The sequence below is a fragment of the Poecilia mexicana genome, unplaced genomic scaffold (genome assembly GCF_051168715.1).
Source record: "Poecilia mexicana isolate PSO_F unplaced genomic scaffold, ASM5116871v1 scaffold_4, whole genome shotgun sequence".
Taxonomy (NCBI): Eukaryota; Metazoa; Chordata; class Actinopteri; order Cyprinodontiformes; family Poeciliidae; genus Poecilia; species Poecilia mexicana.
This window is the reverse complement of record NW_028263373.1, coordinates 22,497,669-22,519,004: the sequence shown is the minus strand read 5'-3', so window position 1 is coordinate 22,519,004 and position 21,336 is coordinate 22,497,669. Positions and strand designations below refer to the sequence as shown.

The 21,336-nt window shown below is 39.9% G+C and overlaps 1 protein-coding gene across 2 annotated transcripts in view; it reads left to right on the top strand.

The window, feature by feature from the left end:
- dennd1b (DENN/MADD domain containing 1B) overlaps window positions 1-21,336 on the top strand; it is a 138,473-nt gene that overhangs the window by 51,002 nt on the left and 66,135 nt on the right. Inside the window, exons 5-10 of one of the 2 annotated variants that reach the window (XM_014999582.2) lie at window positions 2,046-2,165; window positions 8,013-8,082; window positions 9,799-9,879; window positions 11,903-11,962; window positions 16,514-16,567; window positions 17,117-17,227. In XM_014999582.2, coding sequence (XP_014855068.2) covers window positions 2,046-2,165; window positions 8,013-8,082; window positions 9,799-9,879; window positions 11,903-11,962; window positions 16,514-16,567; window positions 17,117-17,227 — 496 coding nt within the window. The remainder of the gene's footprint in view (window positions 1-2,045; window positions 2,166-8,012; window positions 8,083-9,798; window positions 9,880-11,902; window positions 11,963-16,513; window positions 16,568-17,116; window positions 17,228-21,336) is intronic. The other variant, XM_014999583.2, reaches the window with a different exon arrangement.

Genomic DNA, 21,336 nt, shown 5'->3' with positions numbered 1-21,336 from the left:
TTCTCACACACCTAAAGACAGAAAATGAGATGTACAGTTTATACTTCTCAGATGTGACAGTGATGAGCTCTAAATTGCAATCACTTAGTGATATTGTCACCTGCCAATTTCCTGACTGTTGGAGCTTAATGATGAGTGTTTATTGTGGTCGTGTCCACATGGGTGGGATCAAAACAAACAAAAACAAAGCTGAAACTCTTTTTTATGCCTTGAACAGACTGCATGAAATTAAGAAAACACGATGTTCAATAACATTGGTAAATGTTGTGACAGCGGCATGACTAGAGATAGTAAAACCCATAATTAATTGTTACGGTCTTTCTGCTTTGGTTTCATGTCAAATGTGGATCCAATATAACGAGTATTAAGTAGTTCCCTCTCAAGTTCAGGTTTTTATAGGGAAAAAAGTTGCTTCTGACTGAGTTCTGCTGTTTGGCAATAAAAGCATTCAGTGGTACTTTAATGACTTGACCACCTTACCAACTCGTTACCTTCAAAAACCTTTTACCATACCATGCCAATTTTATTTATAAAATCACATTCTTGTGTTATTGTAGTCCTGGTTGTGTTAAAATGTTCGGCATGGTGTGGAGTTCTGAATGTTTTATGCTAACCTTGGGAACCACTGATTTATAGTAATTTTCTAAACTTGTTTCATAGTTTATTATAAATAAATAAATAAGTAAAATATTTCTTAGTCATTTTGGATGCATCAAGAGTCCTCATATGTAGGATTTCATTAGAGTCAAAATGAGAATAAAACCAAAATAACCATAAGATGAGTGTTTGTGGAAAACGTTTAGAATTTAATTAACAATTGCATCCTAGGTGAGCCTTTTTGATTTTATCTTTGTTTTTAAATGGTAAAAACACTGAACTTCTAAGTTAAATAAACCAAGAGTAAATTTTGTGGTTTGTTCACAAGGAATGAATTGATGAAAGGGGAAAATTAGCCAAGAGAATATTTGCAAAAAGATCTGAAAATCTCACATAATTTATCTCAAATATATAATGTCACATTCTGTGTTCATACCACAGTCCAAAAACATGGTGGATGGGTAAATTGGTCTTTCTCTATAGCCCTGTACTGTGAGTGAGTGGTTATTTGATCTGGATCTCTGTGTGACTGGCGACCTGTCCAAGGTGAACCCCGCCTGTTACCCAATGGCCGCTTTAGTCAGGAACTATTGACTCCTATAAAACAGATTAAGACCTCTGATCATACTGAAATAACTCCAGGCCACATCCTGCTGGAAGCTACTATTAATTGGAGTCATGTGAACACGGTTTCCTAAAAGTAGTCTGTGAGTGGAATCTAGAAAATTACTTTGAAATGTAATTTGTTAAAGCAGGTACAAAAATGACCCATGGATGGCAGTAAGTCTTGTGCGCCATCCACAAGTACAAAATCAAAACTGCAAAGATATAAAATGTCTTAAGGGTTGAAATGATAACAATGATCTGATAAAAACAATTAAATATTCACCAGAATATGTGTAAGTGATTACATGTTAATGTGTAAGTGATGAGACCAACAAGTGTCATTGGTGAAAATGAGGTCACCTGTGACAGCCAGTGTCATTGATGAGTTGAGGAATAAATCATGTGTTTCTGTACATGTAACATGATCTGCTCAGGCCTGAACTATCTGAAAAGTCCCAGTTTTTATATTGGAACATGTGAAATGATCCATTCTTCAGACAGAACAGGGATGTAGGGAGGACTGAGCTTTTACTGAAGCTGAGCTGCTGCCATCTAGTGGTGGAAATGTGAATCGAGCTTAATACATATTTATCTCAAAACCTCAGACAAGCTTTGATTTTATAACTTTTAAACATGAAATATGTGGAATTAATGTGTTTGCAGTTGATTCTCAAGGTCAGATCAACCAGAATTGAGCCATCCTTGATTGAAATGTGTTAACCCTCTGCATTAATTTAGCATAATTTTGTCTGTTATTAATTGTTGCTAATTCTTCCCACATTTATTAATAAACTGCTGGCTGTTTAGCCTTCACTGCGTGCGCCCCTCTGTGTCGTCGGCAGGGTTTCCCAGAATCAGGTGGGGCAGAACTTCACCTTTGTTCTCACAGACATCGACAGCAAGCAGAGGTTTGGTTTCTGTCGACTCACCCAAGGCTGCCGGGTCTGCATATGTCTCCTCAGGTAACACACACAGCCACTCTCTAATTGTCATTTTAAACTTCATTATTGAAGTTTTTTGTTTTAAGGATTATGTCTGATTTCAAGACATTAAATTAAAAGTCAGAAAAATACCTTTTTGCAAGTAAAGTTGCAAATCCTAAGTAGCCATAAATGTGAATAAATACATTTTTTACAAGCTTTTATTTTTTACTTATTTCTTAAGTAGCTATCATAAATATATGAGTATCCCTGTTTGTTTTGTATGGTGGAGGATAAAACCTTTTTTAATTTACAACATCTTAGAAACGATCACAGATTTTTGAAACAACCTTTTCATTCATTCTCACACCGTGCTGCACTTTGCCAGAAAAACAAATTTATGTTCTTATCTGCCCACACAAATATGTTTCTAAAGTGCCTATAATTATCCAAAACTTTAGCCGTTTTTATATTTTTTTTATAGCTTTATTCCTTCTATCACAGCGCAGACAAACGAGGACCCCGGACGTTGAAAAATTTTATTTCTCTTTGCATAAATATGCTCCTAAAAAAAGCTATTATCTGTTAATTTCCAAGTAATTTAATGTCGATGCAATGTTGTTTTGTTTTTTTTTTTTTGTTTTTTTTCTTTACAGATGCAATTACTTACCCATTACAAAGAATGAGCACTGCAGTGAAAATCTCAGTGGACAGGCTTGCTGCACTTTAATAATAACTAAGAAAAAAAAGTAAAAAGATCAATTTTTAATGAATGTAATAAGCAGTTTAAGAAACAACAAATTGGAAAAGCAGCACAAAGCCTTCCTCTGTTCTCTGTTTGTGAAGCAGCACTCCTGTAAGGCTCGCTCTCGCCTCTGTGTGTGTTTGTGTGGCTGGTGATGGACAGTCGTGGGTTTGTCGCTGGCCTGATGAGCTGCTGTGAAGAACAGTGCCCTCGTACCCCCCCTCGCACCCACCTTCCCCACACATACACACTCGTATATACCACCCACCCTTCCCGGCCAGCTTCCGTGGCCTTTGTTTTTCCTTTCTCTCCCTCTCCATCTCGTGCTCTCTGTCTCTCCCTCTCTTTCCTCCTCGTTATTCGGCTGCTGCCACAGTGCGACAGCAAAGACGCTCGGCCCATAATTATGCATGAAGCTTCGCTGCCAATTAGCAGAGGCTCCCCCGTCCCTCTCGCTGAGTTAGACATGCTAATTCATTTGACATATGATGTATAAAATTCATTATGCATTCTGAGTAGTTTGCATGACTTGGTTCATTTATTATAAAATAACATATAGGAAGTTATTTTTTTCTGCTTTTTTTGTGTATTTGTGCTGCCCAGTTTTCCTCCCCAGATCTTATTTTATTGAATTTTTTAAAAACACTAATAACCACATTATGTTGGGATCATTCGAAAACATAACACTGTTGTAGATTTCCCAGATAAGGAATGTGAACAATTTTCAAGATATATTTTTTCAAGGTCCTGAGTTGAAAGTTCATTTTGTTTAGATAGATGATAAAGAACAAATCACAAAATAAAACAGGGAAGACTATCTGAACTCCCTAGTTTTATTGAGTTTTAATCATTTCCAAAGAATAAAAGCTAAACTTTAATGAAAACAGTTTGCTTCTGTGATCGCTGAAATGTCGGCTCTGTAAAATTGTCACCTCTGCTTACAAGAGGAAGTGCCTTAATGAGTAGGACAGTTTTATGTGGAAAGGCCTTTGTAGTCTCGTTGCTGAAGTTGTGGCCAGAATAAAGCCACAGATCACACCAGATAAAAAAAACGCGCTGAAATCTCATTATTATTTTAATGTTCTATCCTCATATCTCCTCTCACTCTTTCCCACTAGGTGTTAAATCATTTTTGTTCCCTCTTTTAGATAGATAAAAAAGTAATTTTGTGTAACAGCAGATGTTTTAGGATACATTTTAAGTACTGAGTGGCTCCAGTTATTGGTCACTTTTTCAGGACGACACTTCCTCCCCTCCCCATACTTAACCCCTGACCCCAGAAAGTAAATGTGTAATGCAATCTTCAGCTGAGCCGTCTACAAAGTGTAGGTGACTTATGATTACAGATTCCTCTGCAGTAAAAACGATTTAAGGCTCATCGAAGGAACAGGAATAACTGTCGTGCTTAACACCCAACTTACTTTATGGCAGCCAAAGAGGGCTGGCTTTTGTCTAAACATTTAATTTCCAACATTCTTTGTTGTTGAGATTTTTTAAGTCTTTTTTTTTTCTTTTTTCTTTTTACTTTTTCAGGCTTACACTACGTTTTGCTTTTTCTTTGAGTCCCAGAGTTGCTTCTTTTAGGCCCGTTCAAACGTCCACGGCGTTAGGTGGTCTGAGCCTGGAACGGAGAGACTGCGAGTGGGTCGCAGATTAATTGGTTCGCTCTTTGAGTACATGGCACTTTGAGAAGACGTGTGCTTAAAATGGTAGGAGAGATCGCGGGACCCCCACGCACTGAGCACTCCAGTGATAGATGCCTCTCCCCCCCTCCCTCTCTCTATCGGAGGATTTGCGAAGCACAAACAGATCTGAGCAATGAACTGTGACGAGTAGGAGTATCTCTCAGTGAGCTTTCCAAACTTTAACTTTGCGTGTGCAGAGCAGGGCAGGGGAGGGGAGAAGAATACACCAATGCATCCTTAAAATATATTAATTTGTCTCCTTTTGAAGAAGGAAAACTTTCTCCGTCTTTCAAATATGAGTTTATTATTGATAATTTGCGAGGGTTTCGATTTGCCAGTGATTGTGTGTATTCCTTTAAATTTACAGCACTTTGGTTAAGGAGTGTAATGTCTGTGAGCTCTGTGAGGCCTGACGGCGCCGCTGACGGCGAGGCTTTCATTTATATACCGCACATCGGTGAAAACTTGAAGGTTTAATGTCCAGAGAACACAAGTCGTAAATGAGTCAGGTAATTTATCGACTTGCACTGCCCCTATCAGAGTGAAGTGTGTAAATTCAGAACCCTCCACATTATCACTACGAATTTACTCTCTAAACTGCTGCTGTCGCATAATCTCTGAACAACTGCCTTAATTATCTACTAGAAAACTTTAGATTTTCCTATTTTCTTTGTCACTGTGCACAGTGACAAAATAAGCTTGACTTCTGCCTTGGTTGTCACTGTTCCAGTTATTTAAACTGTTATGTTAGTACTCTTAGCTATAGATGCAGGCAGGTTTAAGCTAGTAGCTACTTTCTTTGAGCTGTTTTATGACTTCAGTGGTAAGTTTTCCTGGGTTTCCCATCTCGAAAGTTTCTTAAAAAGATGCTCTTCATCTTTAAATACTTTCATCAACCTAAAATGCTTCTGTTATCAGACCAGATCTCTTGTGAAGAGTGCAGCTCCTCTCTTTTTAATAATTATTATCTTGATAACATATACGTTCTGTTTTATTGTAGAAGTGAATGGAAAAGGTGCAGTTCTCTATCAATTAGCATTTTGCATTTTTATGTACTTTGCCATTGTGCTCATTCTCCATTGTTGAGACTCTGCATTGCTTGTCACAGTTGGTTGTTTTAAACTTTTAAAATATTAATTACTCAGATTGTAAATCTTTGTATTTGGGAAAATAGTAATTTTATTGTAACCATTGTCTGAATTTGAATAAGGCTCAACAAATATCTGGCTTGCTTTATTTAGTTAAAGGAATAGATTACTAATTAAAAGTTCATAAAACTGAACCTCAAAAATTATATAGATAAAAAAAATTCTCCACTTGTTAGACCAGACTTTTTGTAGTTTTGCAAATGTAGCACCTACTGCATGTATAGTCATCATTACTAATATTATTATTATTATTATTATTATTATTAAATACATCTTTTGTCATGGTAACATAATCTCAAACTGACAAAAAGAATGGTATCATTCTCATACAGAGAGCTTGAGATTTTCCTTATCATTTTCTGCCTGAAGCAAAATAAAGTTGGACTTATTAATTATCTTATTTGTCTCTCTTAAAGTTAGATTTTTATATAGAGTTGACTGTCTGACTTATTGTTGCCCATCCTGTCTGTCTTGAATGGAATGTTCTCTTGGCTTTCCAATTTTGTCTGTGGAAATTTTTTACCCCAGGGTTAGGATGATGTCATAGACATCAAAATTACATTTTACTGATTAAGTTACAAACTGTAAGGATGAAAAGCTGCTTCAATGACTTTTAGTGTAAATTAATTGTGCTGCAGATACTTATTTAATGACAGTTTAGCCTTGGATGGTTTTTTGTTTCTCCACTTATCACTGAAAAAATTACATTTATCTAAATTGTCAGATTATGTTACTGTAATGAAAAAATGCATTTTGCACATCAAAAACTGACCCGTGGGTGTTGCTTGACATGGCAGAAATAGGTCTTCAGGTTCATATACGGTCAGCATGTAAATTAACATAAGTGTGTTTGATTGAGTCTCTCCTGCAAGTGTGACCCGATTGTGGTAAATCTTCATGCAGATGTCAAAATATCGGCATGTTAAGAGTCTGATTGTTTCAGACTAATGGTCACTCAGCCTCTCTGATTGGCGCGCTTGGCTGCACTTCTCCTGAAGAACCGGGCTGTCATTGGCCCCTCGCGGATTTAGTGATATGAAAATTTGCATTAGGTCCACTTTATTGTTTTCTTGTTGTCTGTTAATTCCAGTCTGCAGAGCAGCCAGTGACCCATGCCCTGGCAACTCCTCGCTCTCCAGCCAACAGCTTTAGCTTGACTGTAAACTCTGTCACTTTAAAACCCGAGGTTTAAACATCTCCCGCTGCAACAAAATACTTCAAACTTGGGTCATTTTATGAGATATGTAACTAAATCATTGCTCAGAGAGTTTTATATTGAGATTAAAATAATATTTACGTTCATTTTCAACCCACGCATCCATCAAAGTTAATAAAGCATCACAAGGAGTGTCTGTTTATTTAATTGCAGTCCTAAAAGTCATCAGCCAGAATTATTGCTCATTCAGGGTCTAAATCTGCATGTTAAAACCCCAAACTGCATCAAAATTCAATACCATGATAGGATCTCATGTTTTTATTATTTAATTGCATAACATTAAATGAACTGAGCCCTCACAGCCTTTTATGCTGGAGTAAAATGTTGGCCTCCTTCCACCCAGAAAGCGAGCCTACTTGGCCAAGAATATGTCAACTTTGTAAAGAAAGCCATGCTGCAGATGCTTTAGCTTATGTTGGGTGTTCTTACTGATTAGCCTCAACACAAACACTGCTGTATGAATTATTTGGAGCTAGTTAATGAATTAATTTACTTTACATTAATTATATAAAGTAACATTTTTTTAATATGTGTAGGGCATGAAAAGCAGCAGTTTGAGGGGCAGAGCAGGCGGGTGGGGGAGGGTGGTGTAAAGGGGGGAGGGGGTGGTGTATTTTTGTTAAGCTTGTGCATCTGGGATCAGCATGCTTGTAAACCATAGTATCCCTCTGCACCATATAAAAGCAATGCAGTGTTTTTTTTTGTTTGTTTTTTTTTTAAGGATCTACAATCTTGTTTTCTTTTCATCTTTTTTTTTCTTTACTGCCCTAAAGAGGAGACACGGCAAGAATTTATCACATGCAAAGGGCAGAAAGAATGTAATAAGAAAGATGTGGTAGCATACGTTTGGAGTAAGAATTGGGATCTTTCCTCAATCTATGCATTTTATCTTGAAACAACAGGTCAAATGAGGAAGACATTTTGAGAAACACACATTCAAGTTTTCTGCAGACTGACTCCCTTTGCGCTTGTATTTTAAATAAATAACACACCAGTCCGCTTTGATTCGTTGCATCTTGTTTGTTTATTGTAGAAGCTGATGAAATGAATGCCGACTTCTCCATATTTATTGCATTAATGTGTTTCTCTCCGCAGTTATCTACCATGGTTTGAAATCTACTACAAGTTGCTGAACACACTGGCTGACTACTTAACAAAACAGCAGGTAATCACTCATTCTGTTTCTAATAACCGTAAGGTGCCTGGAGTTTTTATGCATTTACAAATAAGACAACATTTTATTTGGATTTGACTGATAAACAATCACACCATGTATTTTCTTAAAGTCTGTGTTGTGGTGAGACGTTTCCCTCCACTGTGTGTTCGTCTGCATGCTGCATGTTTTGTATTTTTTATATATTTTTTTTTCTCGGGCTTGAATTGGTTCCTCTTGTTAGCAGCAACAATGTTGACATTTCACAGACCAAACGCTGATCTGACACTGGAAGTTATTCCTGATGATTTACTGGAAAACAAATCGTTAAAAACAATACACACACGCACACTCGCAAGTTAGCAAACAAACACACACATGCCTGCACTTCACAAAAGTCGTCTCCCCAGACTATTCGCTGCATTGTACGAGCAAAAGGGAGGGGAAATGTAAAATATGCAACAAACTGGGGAGATGTGCAGAGTCTACTGCATAGGGTGTAGGTGATGTTCCAATGTTTAGACTGAAGAGAGGGTGAAAAGAGAGGAAGGGAGGGAGACGGAGGAGAGGCAGAGAGCTTTGGGACCACTTTTCAATTGTCATGTAGTCGTTGCTTCTCCCCGGATCCTCGGGGAGCTGTTATCAGGACAGTGTGTCGTGCTAAAAAAAAAAAAAAAGACAGTCACATCACATAAACAATCAACGTACATCCACATAATTCTTCAGCTATAAGAGATTCGGTGGAATAATCTAATGTGGTTGAGGAAAAGTAAATGCGGCTGGAGCGTTTTTTTTTTTGTTTTTTTTTTGAGAGCAAAGAGGAGAGACGGCAAAGAACGCTGGGAAAGAAGGGAGGAAAAAAAAATCCTGGGTGACTGAAATGTTAGTGTGCATGATTTGGTTTCTATTTACCCCGCTGTCCGTTCCAGGCGAGAGGGAGATGTTGACAGACGAGGGAAGACAGAAGAGCGATGAGGGTTTAGAGTGAGGGGTAAATGAACTGTTTCCCCAGGCCGTGTTGCTGACCATGCGTGTGAGCATTGAGCCTCTCATGACAGGAGGCTGTTCGATTGCACACACCCCAGCTAGCACCCCTCCCCTCCCGCCCTCCCCCCTCCTCTGCTCACTGTACGTTGCCACCCATCGCCTCTCTGAATCTGTGGCTTGCACACAACTCGCAGTATCTTCTTATAGCCCAGACTGAAAACAAAGTTCTTAGTGAAGAAAAAAGCTCGACGAAACTCCACAGCAGTTCACTAACTGCTTTCCCAGAAGTTTGAATACGAGTTTCACTTTTTAGTGTTGCCTTCTGAAAGATTTTCCTCTTCCAGAAGACACGGGATTGTAAATAGGAGTCATAAATGTTGGATGAGTAAATTCAAAGCCGGTTCTGTGGTCAAACCCGGCTTTCTGACAGCTTCCTTAAGCCCTGTTTTTGGAGCGGGGACCCCCTGGTTAATTAGTCGCAGGCTGCTCTCGGCTGTAAATCAGCGCCGCTGGATAATAAGCGTCTGCAGCCATACACTCCGCCGTCTTTTAACCCCAACACTTCTCGTTAAACATATGTCAGTCGGATGTTGTCGAGCCCTTCAGGCCTCGCTGCAGGTTTGCCCTCTGGTCTGCCGCGGTGCCTGTCCCAGCACCGTTGTCAAGATTGACACATAACTTGTGTTATCAACAAAACAAGTAAATATAATTCATGTGTCCCATGTTTTTTCTCTCCCTTAGGAAAATGACTTGAATGACTTGCTGAATTCCCTCTATGAGCTGCCTGTGCCAAAGCCTTTCACACCAGTCAACTTGAGTGTGGTAGGTATACATCTGTTATTCTGCTAGATCAGATGCAAGACAGCTGAGGCAGAGACAGACAGAGGGAAAGGTACCGCAGCAGCATGTTGCATCAGGGACGGTGACGACAATTGGGCGAAGTAGTTAAAAGTGAACCAAGAGACACTGAGGACGTAATGTAAAGCAGAAAACATGGCGAGCAAAAGGGAAAGATAATGAGAAATAAAACGAGATTGACAGAAAAAGAGACCAAGACGGCATGAGAATGTGCAGAAATAAGGAGATCGGCAAAGTGCAGAGGTTGAGATGTGAGAGAATAAATGAGAGAGAGGCAGAGGAGATGCAGAGCGCGGAGCAGGAGGAGGTTAAGGCAGGCCGGGCGGGAACGGACACGCGCACGGGGCCCGGGACTGACACCGTGTTTGGAAACAAGAAGTGGCGCTTACAGGGTTTTTTTGTGTGATAAGCTCAAGCTGGACACGTTTAAACATGAAGGGCCCTTTCACAGCTCATCATGTCTCCTGCTTATCAAGAAACTGCAACGGCCTAACGAGCCCAGGTCCCTCAAAGTCAGCTTCTGTTTGAGTTAACTCTGACACGAGCTCTCATGGAATGCCTCCAACATTAAACACTGTCACTTCTGTAAGCCCGGCCGATTTAAGCACAACGTAAAGGTTTTTAGCCAGTCTGCTAAGCTCACAATCTCCAGACTCCACACCATGAAGGGATCAAAAGAGTTTCGGTATTAGCCTTCGTCCTTAAGGACCACCACTCCACCCCTACACCCCCTTTTTTTAACCAATTAAGCAAGCAACTGTAAGTCGACTCTACAGCAAAGGTCTCTGAAGGATGTACATCTAATTACCCAGATGAATTTGCAAAAAAAGAAAAGACAAAAAGAAAACAGGACAAATATCAGGTCAATAAAGTCAAGATTTAGTTTGTAGTTTGCGTGTTTTTGTCTGAATAAACTAGTCAGTCAGCCAGATATTTTATTCAGCCGATTTTATCTTTTCAGCTTAACTACTAAAAACATTGTTTTTTCTTCCCTTTATAGTCATTAAGTGCATCAGAGTTGAGGAGATTTTTAGTCTGTAAACAGATGAACAAACAGGATGAACTTTGACGCACTAAAAATCTAATAAAGGTTTGAAACAAGAGCTTTTTGATGATCTTATAATGCCTTTATTTAAATCTACTGAACCTGTCAAAGAATCTGCAACACATTTTTCTCTTCTTCTTGCCTAAAATAATCCTTCCAAATCTGAAATGGCAGGTCAGATTTTAAAGAAAGTTGCACCTGCCTGGAAAAGACCGATCGGTGCGTCCCCAGATCAAATGTCTCTCCAATCTCAAAGTATATTAGCTTTTGACTTGTTTTTGTGTTGCACATTGGTTACAATAGCCTTACCACAGTTATGCATAGAGATGCACCAATCGGTTGCCCAGAGATTGGAATCAAACAGTTACCCTTGTTTAGGTGTGATTGGTCAAAAACTGAACAGTTTGGGCTTTTTTCCCCCATTACTGAATGCATCGAAACTCCAAACTTCCTTAGTTTTCATCCTATGTAAACACCATGCTCTTTGATGCCTCTTATGAGTTTAATAAAAATCAGATCAAGGTTATGAGAAAATGCTTTGATGCTTAAATAGTCATGATCTTGTAATTCCTTCATTTTCTGTTGTGTTCAAAAGAACCTGGATCATATTTGTTCTCTGATGTGTTTTAGTCCTGAGCATAGAACGTGGAGCTGGAAGGACTTTGAATCTGCAGGTCACACACCCAATGAAAATCAGTATGGGCTCCAAAAAGCATCTCTTGAATAAACTTTCTTTATCTCAATCTGAAGGCGACGCTGGAGAACAGAGATGATAGCTTCATCTCATTCCTAGAGAAGCTGCTAGTTTAATATTTAATTGATAAAGCAGAATTATTCCCTTACAGGAGCCTTTTTTATTTTATCATGGCAGCCAAGAGCAGAAGCCTTGTCCCCTTTCATGTGTGAACCCTGTTTTGCTCTCTCTCTGTCTTATTGTGCAAGAATGAGCGGTTGTGTATTGCCACTGGGCAAGTACTGAGAGATCAGCCAAGCAAGGAGCCGGTGAGTGGAAGAGGAGTGAGTGAGCGGCAGAGACGGGTGGAGGGAAGGATGCTGCTGTGAAATATGAAACTGCTTCTACACTAATCGCATGGGAGCCACTGATTTCCAATTTGGCCAAATAAGCTGCGCTACCGTTTTTACATATAACAAAAACAAACTATCCTGGGTCTGGGTGTGTGTTTCTTCTCCTCTGGAAAACAATCAAACTTTGTAAATGATTAATGTCTTTCCACTCTGCTATATTCTGTCTCTGAAAATCAAAAGTTTTTTTTTCTTCCTCTCTTTATGTTTAAAGCAAAAGGCAATTGTACTCAAGAAATCTCCTTGATGCCTTTCCAGTTAACCCACTTTCAATGCGTTTTCGTATAAACAAGTCTTCGAAAGAACAAGGAAAGAGGCTGATAAGCAAGCAGACAGCCAATGAAAGCCACGGCTGCACTGAGGAACGTGGCTTCTGATTATCACAGTGCCACGAATTTGTAGACCAACAGGGGAACATAATTTAGCACACAAAGCGCAAGAAAACAAGAAAGAATAGAAATCACACCCCACTGTAGTTGTTCTGTGCGGTTTTTAGTAGCTGTCCTCAGTCTCAGAGGTATGACCCAAGTCCCTGATCTTTTAGTACAATTTGTTTATCTGCAACTGCTGTTATTTTAAGTATTCTTTCGATCGTCTTTGTTTTAGTCAGCTGAAAGCACTCTTGCTTTCTATTTGGCAGACAGAAATTATTCAGAAGCAAAGATCAGATCAAAAAGTCCCTCTTGTGCCAACATGCTCACATTTTTAAAATTGTTTCATGTAAAGTTTTGTAAATAAACTCTGAGAGACCACAGCTATAATATACAGGTTTTTTTTTTTTTTTGGGAGGAACTGAAGCTGAAAAAGAAATCTGAAGATGTTATTTTTGCTGTTGCATGTGACACCTGGGCAGGAACAAAGCTTTTTTTTTAATAATGTGGAGCTAATAAGAGAAGCTCCAATCAGAACTTAATGCCTTTTCTTTAGTTTTTTCTGAAACTTTGACCTGAGCTGAATCTGATTTATCTACAGTAGACATCGCTAACAGAAGATTTAGTTGCACTAATTAGAAACATCCATCCATCCATCCATTTTCTTTACACCCTTGCCCCTTAGTGGGGTCGGGAGGGGTTGCTGGTGCCTATCTCCAGCTAACGTTCCAGGCGAGAGGCGGGGTACACCCTGGACAGGTCGCCAGTTCCATTAATGTTAAAGCACTAATCAACATATTATGTAGCAGAAGCTAATGCTAAAACGCTAACTTCAGGTTAAATTATATTTGTCTTTAAAAAAACTCCCACAACCCTCAACCACCAATTTCATTTTGACATTAAACCATGAATGAAGTCCAGACACAAACCCCACATCATTTAAAAACAATTTCTTTTAAACCTTTTACATATTTTGTTCTTCCTCTATTTGTAAGCACCTTACCGATATTAAACATGTTTTGAGTCGTCTTCACTCAGTAGTGACATCCACAGCAAAGAGGGTTGTTGTCAGCATTAGCCTGTTATCTATGGTGCATTCACTGATCTAAAAAAGATTAGTCTTTTGAGTTACTGAGTGGTCAAACTGAAAATTGTCTGTTTTCTGTCATCAGTGGGTTTATTTGTGTGTCTATGCAGCTAATTATTAATTTGCAAGCTATTATTTGCAATGCATATTTATTATGACACATTTGGTCCTCAGTGTAAATTCATTTTTCAATTCAAATGTTGCTGCCGTCAGGAAGTAGGAGCAAACGCATTAATAAATACCCAGAGTAAAAGTCAAATTTTACACATAGTTGTATAAAATAGACATGAAGGTTTCAATTTCCATAAGGTGAGCAGACATATTATTGATTGAACTGGCTGATTTTTCTTTCTTTTTCTTAGAAAATGTTTTGATCACAACTTGGAGGCAAAGCCCTGCGTGTTACTTCCAGTTTAGTGTTTGTTTGTACTGCCTCATCTGTAACAATGACCATCCTCTGGGAATTAGACAAGTGTTTACTCAGGATAATTGTTTTCATGTGTTTATCACTTAATACACACCCACTTGGAGGAAAAATGCTGTGTTTGTTTAGTGCTTTCAGTATTTCTTAGAGGCATGGCCTTGAATCACACCTAATTTTTTACCCCCTTTACATGTTTACTGAATGAAGTAGTAGTAATTTTTGTCATTTGTAATTTCCAGGCCACTAAACTACCCAGAATCCCATATAACACAACATCCAGTGAAGCTACAGAAATAGTCATTATCTGGTGCCCATTTTGATAAAAACCTACAGGAATGACGAAGTGGTGAAAAAGAAGCATGTATGCATAAAGAATACCAAATCAAATCATAAAAATAAAAGGCTCCAGTAACCCCCAGTTGGTCTTGGCAGATGGTTGCTCATACTGTGCCAGGTTTTACTGGACGTTTCTTCCTGCTAAAGGGAAGTTTTTCCTGTCCACTGTCGCTACATGCATGCTGGCCATGAGGGATCGCTGTAAAGTCAACGACACAACACAGCGATTGTCTACTGTCACTATGTGGACATAGGAAGAAAGAAAGCAGCAAGTCAATGAGTTTTCTTGGAAAACATTTTTAACCAAATTGAATATTGAACTGAATTTGACTTCATCACAAAATGGTTTTAAACGAAAGTCTTTCAAACTTTAAAAAATTTTTTTTTCCCTTTTATTATTCATTTTCTGCATGACTTTAATTGTGTCTGGGTTTCTGTCCCTGTATTTGTAATAATTATTTGTAAAAACCTTTCGTTTGGGCTCTATTTTGACTCCGTTTTAATTGTTTTTCTTAATTACTTTCTTATACTATGTTTTATTATGTGCAGTTAAAACAAGATGTTTACATACATTATAGAAAAAGACAATTCATATAAATTTTCTTTCACTCCCTGATCAGTCTAAATTTTTCTGTTTTTCTGTTTTTGTCTTACGGGCCTGAGATCAAAGTGTCATGATGACGTCTCTAAAACCTTGACCTTGTCGTCCTAAATCCCTTTTTTAACCAATTTGGCTTTATGCTTATGGTTATTGTTTGTTTAGAAGAACCATTTTAGCCTAAGCTACACTCTGTTGAGACGTTGTTTCAAGGATAAAAAGAGTAGACAGACAGTCAGTGGTCCAAGTGCCTTACTTGAAGTGCACCATTCCCTCCTTCACCCCACAACATAATGCTGCCTCCCCTTTACCGAAGAGGTGTGGGGTTGTATTGTTGAAAACAATCTCTAAATGTAACAATGTCATTTTGACCAAGCTCGTCAGTTTTGGCTTCACCGCATCCTCAACATGTCTTTAAAACCGTAGTTTAGCTTTGTCTGTTGTTTTTAGAATGGTTGAGGCGTTAGCTTAGCACACTTTCACAGATTGGCCTCCGCTGAACTCAGATGTTGTGAATTAACCTATTAGAAACTTACAAATCCATGACTTCATCTGTGCCTTAACAAATAGCTTGACGCCAAAGTGGCCTTATTGTATGAAGAACTCTGAGTTCATAATGATTCTAGAAATAATATTGACAAGACTAACTGGCCTAAAAGAACAGAAGTTTTATCTCATTTGTTGGCAGAAAGGGAGGAAAACAAATAGTCTTTTTCAACATTTGTATGAAAACATCTGGTTTCAGATCTGGTGTCTTGACCTTTTTTTGGAGGGATTTTATTTTGTTGTAACTTTTGTATTTGTTTTATTACATATGTTTTTATTTTGCAAAGCTTGTGTTGGATTTTCATGTCCATCTTCCTTCCCAGTGGGGGCCCCGGCTCCAAAAGAGATTCTCGACGATTCGAAGAAACTGAAATGTTTTTGAAGCAACTCTTAAAAAGTATATCAGTCGCAAATCTGAACTCTTACAAAGTTGCCTTAGAAATTTCACCAACATCACAGAGGATTTTTACGACGACTTGCAACAGATGGTTTGAGTGATGGCCCAGAGACATGCAGGTGTACCAAACGTTCAGTAGTGTGTGTAGAGAGACGCAGCAGTGTGTTTCTCTTGGTGGTTTGTCTACCTGCAAACAGCACCTCTCTCAGGCCCCTTTGATCTGAACACTGAACCTGCCCTGCTCTCCCAAAGTGAGACAGGCAGCCCTGTGATCCTCTAAACAACCTGAGTGTGTGTGTGTGTGTGTGTGTGTGTGTGTGTGTGTGTGTGTGTGTGTGTGTGTGTGTATGGAGAAGTGAATGTGCACACGTGCTTCAGTGTGTGTGTGCGCGCGTGTGTTGGTTCTCCACAAACCTTTTCAATGCTTAAATAAAGACTCAGTTTTCCACCGGAGACATCACCACAGTGTGTGTCTGTGGGGAGCAGAGCTGCTATTCAGCTTTCTCTGTTCTGCAGGCCTGATAAAAGCATTGCCACGGTTCAGACACCAGCTCAGCAATTCATATAGACAGAGCAGAAGATGAGCCATAAATCATACAACAAAGTGAACGGCCCTTTTTTCCCCTCTTCCCCTCATTCTCTTCTGAATAAGTGCTATGCCTCACTTGTGACCTTCCCTCTTCTCTTTCCTGCATGTTTGTGTTTTTGCAGCACTCCTACTTCATCGCCCCGGATATCAATGGACTGCCAACTATCCCAGAGAGTGTAAGTGCTCATGGAAAAGAGGAGAAAAGGAGAAAAAAGGAGATGAAGGAGAAATCCCTCCCTTATGGAAACATCCCTGCCTCTAATCGTTTTTAATCTAATACACATGTCACCGTTTGAAATTATTGCATCATCCTCTTGTTTCAGATTTATCTCCTGTGGTGCTTGTGCTTTAATGTTGAAGTTTAGTGATTGGCATAAAAGATTCAAACTGAGCACATGCTCTTTGTTGATTTTTGTGTTTAAATTCGAGCTCAAATTTTTATGGCAAGGGACACAAGATGACAGCAATTGTCGGTCTCAGGCTGACGTAGAGTGAAATGTGATCCGTTTTCCCCAATCTGACTATTTTGGATGGATCACAGGCATGAATGCAGCTGAAACACACATAATTCTTACCATTTATTTTTAATGCAAATCAATCTCTGTAGTAGTTTTTTCTTTCTTACACTGTTCTTTGACATATAATCAGGCTTCCTCACAGTCTGTACAGTGATGTAGTGCATACATTTTGGAAGCTAAAAACATTTTGTCCTGTTGCATCTCCAGAGGAACCTGACGGAGTACTTTGTGGCTGTGGACATCAACAACATGCTCCAACTCTACGCCAGTATGCTGCACGAACGGCGCATCATCATTACCTCAAGGAAGCTTAGCACTGTGAGTTCGTTCCTCCTGAATCATCCTGAAGCTTTTGGTTATTGAGCCTCGCCTTGTAGGCACAGGCTGAAAAAAGCTTGAAAAACAACTAGAATACAGCATCAACCTAAATGATTCTTCCCTCCAAATATTAATGTTGCTATTATGTTTATTTTGAGAATGTTGTGTGAATTTATGCCTGGTGTTCAGGAAGCTCAGGTTGCTTTGGTAGCGACCTTCAGCTCATCTGGATTGTTGGGTCTGATGTCTCTCATCTTGATCTCAACAATAACTGATAGATTATCTATAAATCTATAAAGGTTCAGCTGAGAAGCATCATGGTCATCGAACCAGCGTCTGGTACCTTTGGGTTCTCAGTCTTGCTGGGCAATGAAACCAGTGGGATCTTGATTTCCAAATGAAATACAAACTTCACTTACATCTGAGCAGAAGGCTCCAGTTCTTCTTCTCTTTAGTTCAGGTAATAATCTTCTACAGTTTGGTCTGGTTTGGTCAGGAGTGGCCTAGTACAAGGCATTGGTGTAACACCTGCTGTCGAATCGTCTGCAAACTCTTAAATGTGCTTTGCTTCAAGATGCCCCCAGACTGTGGTTACACCTGTTGCACCTTTATACAACACATTTTCTCCTTCCACACAAATTCCCATTTATATTCCCAGATGCATCGCTCTGTGAACTGCTGGGTTGTTTAGCAATGACATCTTTGTGGCATATTTTTCTTGTGATGGTTGTCAATAACTGTCAGCTTAGCTGTCTTTGCTTATCTATATGCATAGTGTTACTTCTTAAATGTAATGACTTATATGAATTGTCTTTTTTAAATTATATCCTATTTTATGTGCACATGTATCTGTGTATCTTTAAGCAGTGTGATTTCCTCAAATGAAAAATTACTAAAAAACAGTCTTCTCTGATTGGAGGAGGGAAAACAAACGGATGTAAAAGGTTTTAAATGCACAACACTTTTATGCATAAAGCTGTTTTTTTGTTATGCAGGACTTCTGCACTTGAATAATAATTCAGAAAGCTTGTTGCCAACTTGCAGACCTGCACCGTCATGCTTTAAATCAAATTCAAATGCCAAATTATCCCACTAAAACTGGATCTAACCTTAGGCTGTTCAATAGATTGAACATGATTTGCTTCATCAATATTCCAGCTGGATTTGAAACCCTAAGTATTACGATGGGAATATTTATCTGACATGGCTTGATAGTTGTTCAGAGAGACTTGAAGCAGTCCCCCCCTCACCCGCCGCCCCTCTTCTTAATCATCCAGCTCTGACAGGCTGTGAAATTCAGGCTGAAGCTGGGTTTTATGTGGCTGTTTGTACCATATAACCGCAGCATATTAATGTCCAAAATGCCTTAAATTATCTATTATTACATGCCTTAGCTTACTCTTATAATTTAAAGTCATTTCTGTGTGTGTGAGGGAGGAACTCTGTGTGTCCATCTCCCACTCTTCCTCTCCCATGCTATCTTTGCAGCTGATGAGGCAGAGCCAAATGTTTATGACAGATTAGATGGGAGAGGGAAGTGATGTCATCCAACTTCTATTTGTATCTGTAGCTGAGCGGCTCCTGCCAACGCAATCTACAAGTCTGCAGAAGGTTTAACAGCTGGGGGCCTTTGGTGGTGTTTGGCGCTGCGGGGAAGTGTTCCCAAGGTCTCTCTTCGGAGCTATAATCAGGAGGAGCTGTAAAGATTACCCACCCCTCTGAGAATTTCACCTGTCTCCCCCTCCTCGGCTCAGACCGGCTGCACCTCAGCTGAGGCGGCACCCTCTGCTGTGACACAAGCAGAACATGATGTAAATTATCAGACTCGGGGGAGGGGTGAGAGTGTTTTCCTTTTTAGCACGAAGACGGCGTGTGATTTAAAGCTTTCTGTAACTTGAAGACAAACCACGCTTTTTGCTTTTATTGCAAATGTATGCCGGCAGAATATTTTAGGAGACCTTTACCTCCGTGAGCCTTTCATCCTCCGCAATTCCTCATCCAGTCGTCTATCCATCCGTCTTCCTCAGGGAGAGGTGTTTTGGTTTGGTAGCTATGTATGTCAGGCGATGTAGTACAAAGCCATTTTCTCGTCCCCAGTGGGATTACTCGCTGGCCTTGTGTTATTACCGCTCCTGTGATGCGTTATTTTTGCTGTTGGGATAGATTGACCTCGTAGTTCAAGCACAAATGGCTGCCATGATTCTTAAAACCAGCTAAGTGTATAGATACGCACCTAACCGAAAATATCTCCACTCATTACCCGCGCCATTGTCATGTGATCAAACACCTTAAAGGATGAGAGACGTGTAATTGCTGTCAGATTTTGGCACAGCATTATGTTAAAATGAGTGTTATCACTCATTGGATGGATGGGTTATATTTCTATAGCCTGATCTTGCGGATAGAAGACGTATAAAGAAGATATTGGGAGATATTGTTGGAAACATCGTTAGTTACATCCAGCTGCTTTCCACCACCTCCGCCTTTCCAGCCGAGCAGAAACACGGGATAGAAAGTGGGAAAAAAAAAAAAAATCAGACACATCACAGCTCATGTATTTATATATATTCTGCCTTCGTAAGGTGCTGCCTGTGTTAAAGCCCCCAGTGAACCCTGCATGTCAGTTTGTCGGTACATGGCTGCCACGTCTTGCAAGCAGCCGAAAGCAAAGGAATAAATCATGATCTTACATCCATGCGCCAGTTGACTTATTGCTGTTTTGTGACCAGAGGTGAATGGTACCGCTGTTTTTAAAAAGCCAGTTGGTGGTGGTGCAGGGGGCGGCAGCCAGCCGTGTGTGCAGCCTTGTCATAGGCCCGTATAATAGGGGTGCATCGGCCCTTCTTCTAACTAGTCAGTAGGGAGGACCCCACCACCGCTGCCGCCGCCCCCCACCCGTGTCTTTCATCTACCCAGCCTCCCCTCCAGCCTCTGCCCTGCCTATCGGCCAGCGCCGGCTGACAGCAGCCCTCTCATCAGGCTGTCAGGCCTATGCTAACAAGGAGCTATCCATCCACCGTGCCCTAGAGTGCCAGCTGTCTCCTGGTTTCCAGCTTTTTTCCTCTGTTGTTCCTCTTCTCTCTCTCGCTGACTTCTCTTTGCCTCTCCCAGCTCTCGCTGTGTTAGTTATACTTTCCCTGTGACATATTATTTTCTGTCCATCTGTCTCTCACTCTCTCGCTACACCTCTTTCTTTCTGACATCGCCTTCCTCTTCCTGGGAGTCCTAATGTGTCCTTCAGTTGTTGGGCAACTGCAGAACATTGGAACATCCTCCCCCTGTATCCCCCTCCCTCAGTACCTTCCTCTGCTTGTCCTCGATAAACTTCCCCTTCCTCGTGTGTCCTGTGCGTTGTTGGTGGGACTGTAAATGTGCATGTGTTTTTCCTTGAGCAGGGGATACTGGGGTACACTGAGCCTCCCATTGTTGCTAGGAAACGGTAAAAAGCACTGATCATGTGACCAAATAGTTAGGAGGAAGGCATCATTTATTCAAGTGTGTGAAGGTAAGAACCTCATGGGTAAAGTGGTTAGACTATGTGTTTTCCAGGCATCACTATAAAGTAACTGTTACCTTCAGTTTTTATAAAAATTATAGATGGATATATCAAATATGACTTGAAAGAAATTTGACTTTGTAATATAATAGCTTGAAATTGAACCTGTCTCTTTAAAAACTCTGCTCCTTCTGAAACTCCGCTTTCAGAAAGTCATCACAGCGTCGCTCCTCTATTAACTTTTTAACAAGCACTGAGAAGTACTTTATATGAGTTCAGTGGAGGCCCAGTCCCACCAGGTGTTTGCTAATTGCTGTTGGCTAGTCTGAAGGAGCTGAGTGGGGAGAGTTATATGGGAGAGCTGCTTTTTGAGGAGTAAGTGATGAGATGCGTCTCGAAGGCGGCCCTCGGTTCACCCAGGTGTTTTGCACAGCTAAATGGTTGCCATTGGAGATTCAAGGATTTCTCAAACATGAATGAAAGAGTCAAAGTAACACTACAGGCATGTGTTTGATGAAAGAATAACACAATTATATGATGTGAAGCTCAAAAAAGTAAATTTAACATAACACCGCCCCTTTAAAAAAACATTTTTCACTCTTGAAAGTGAATT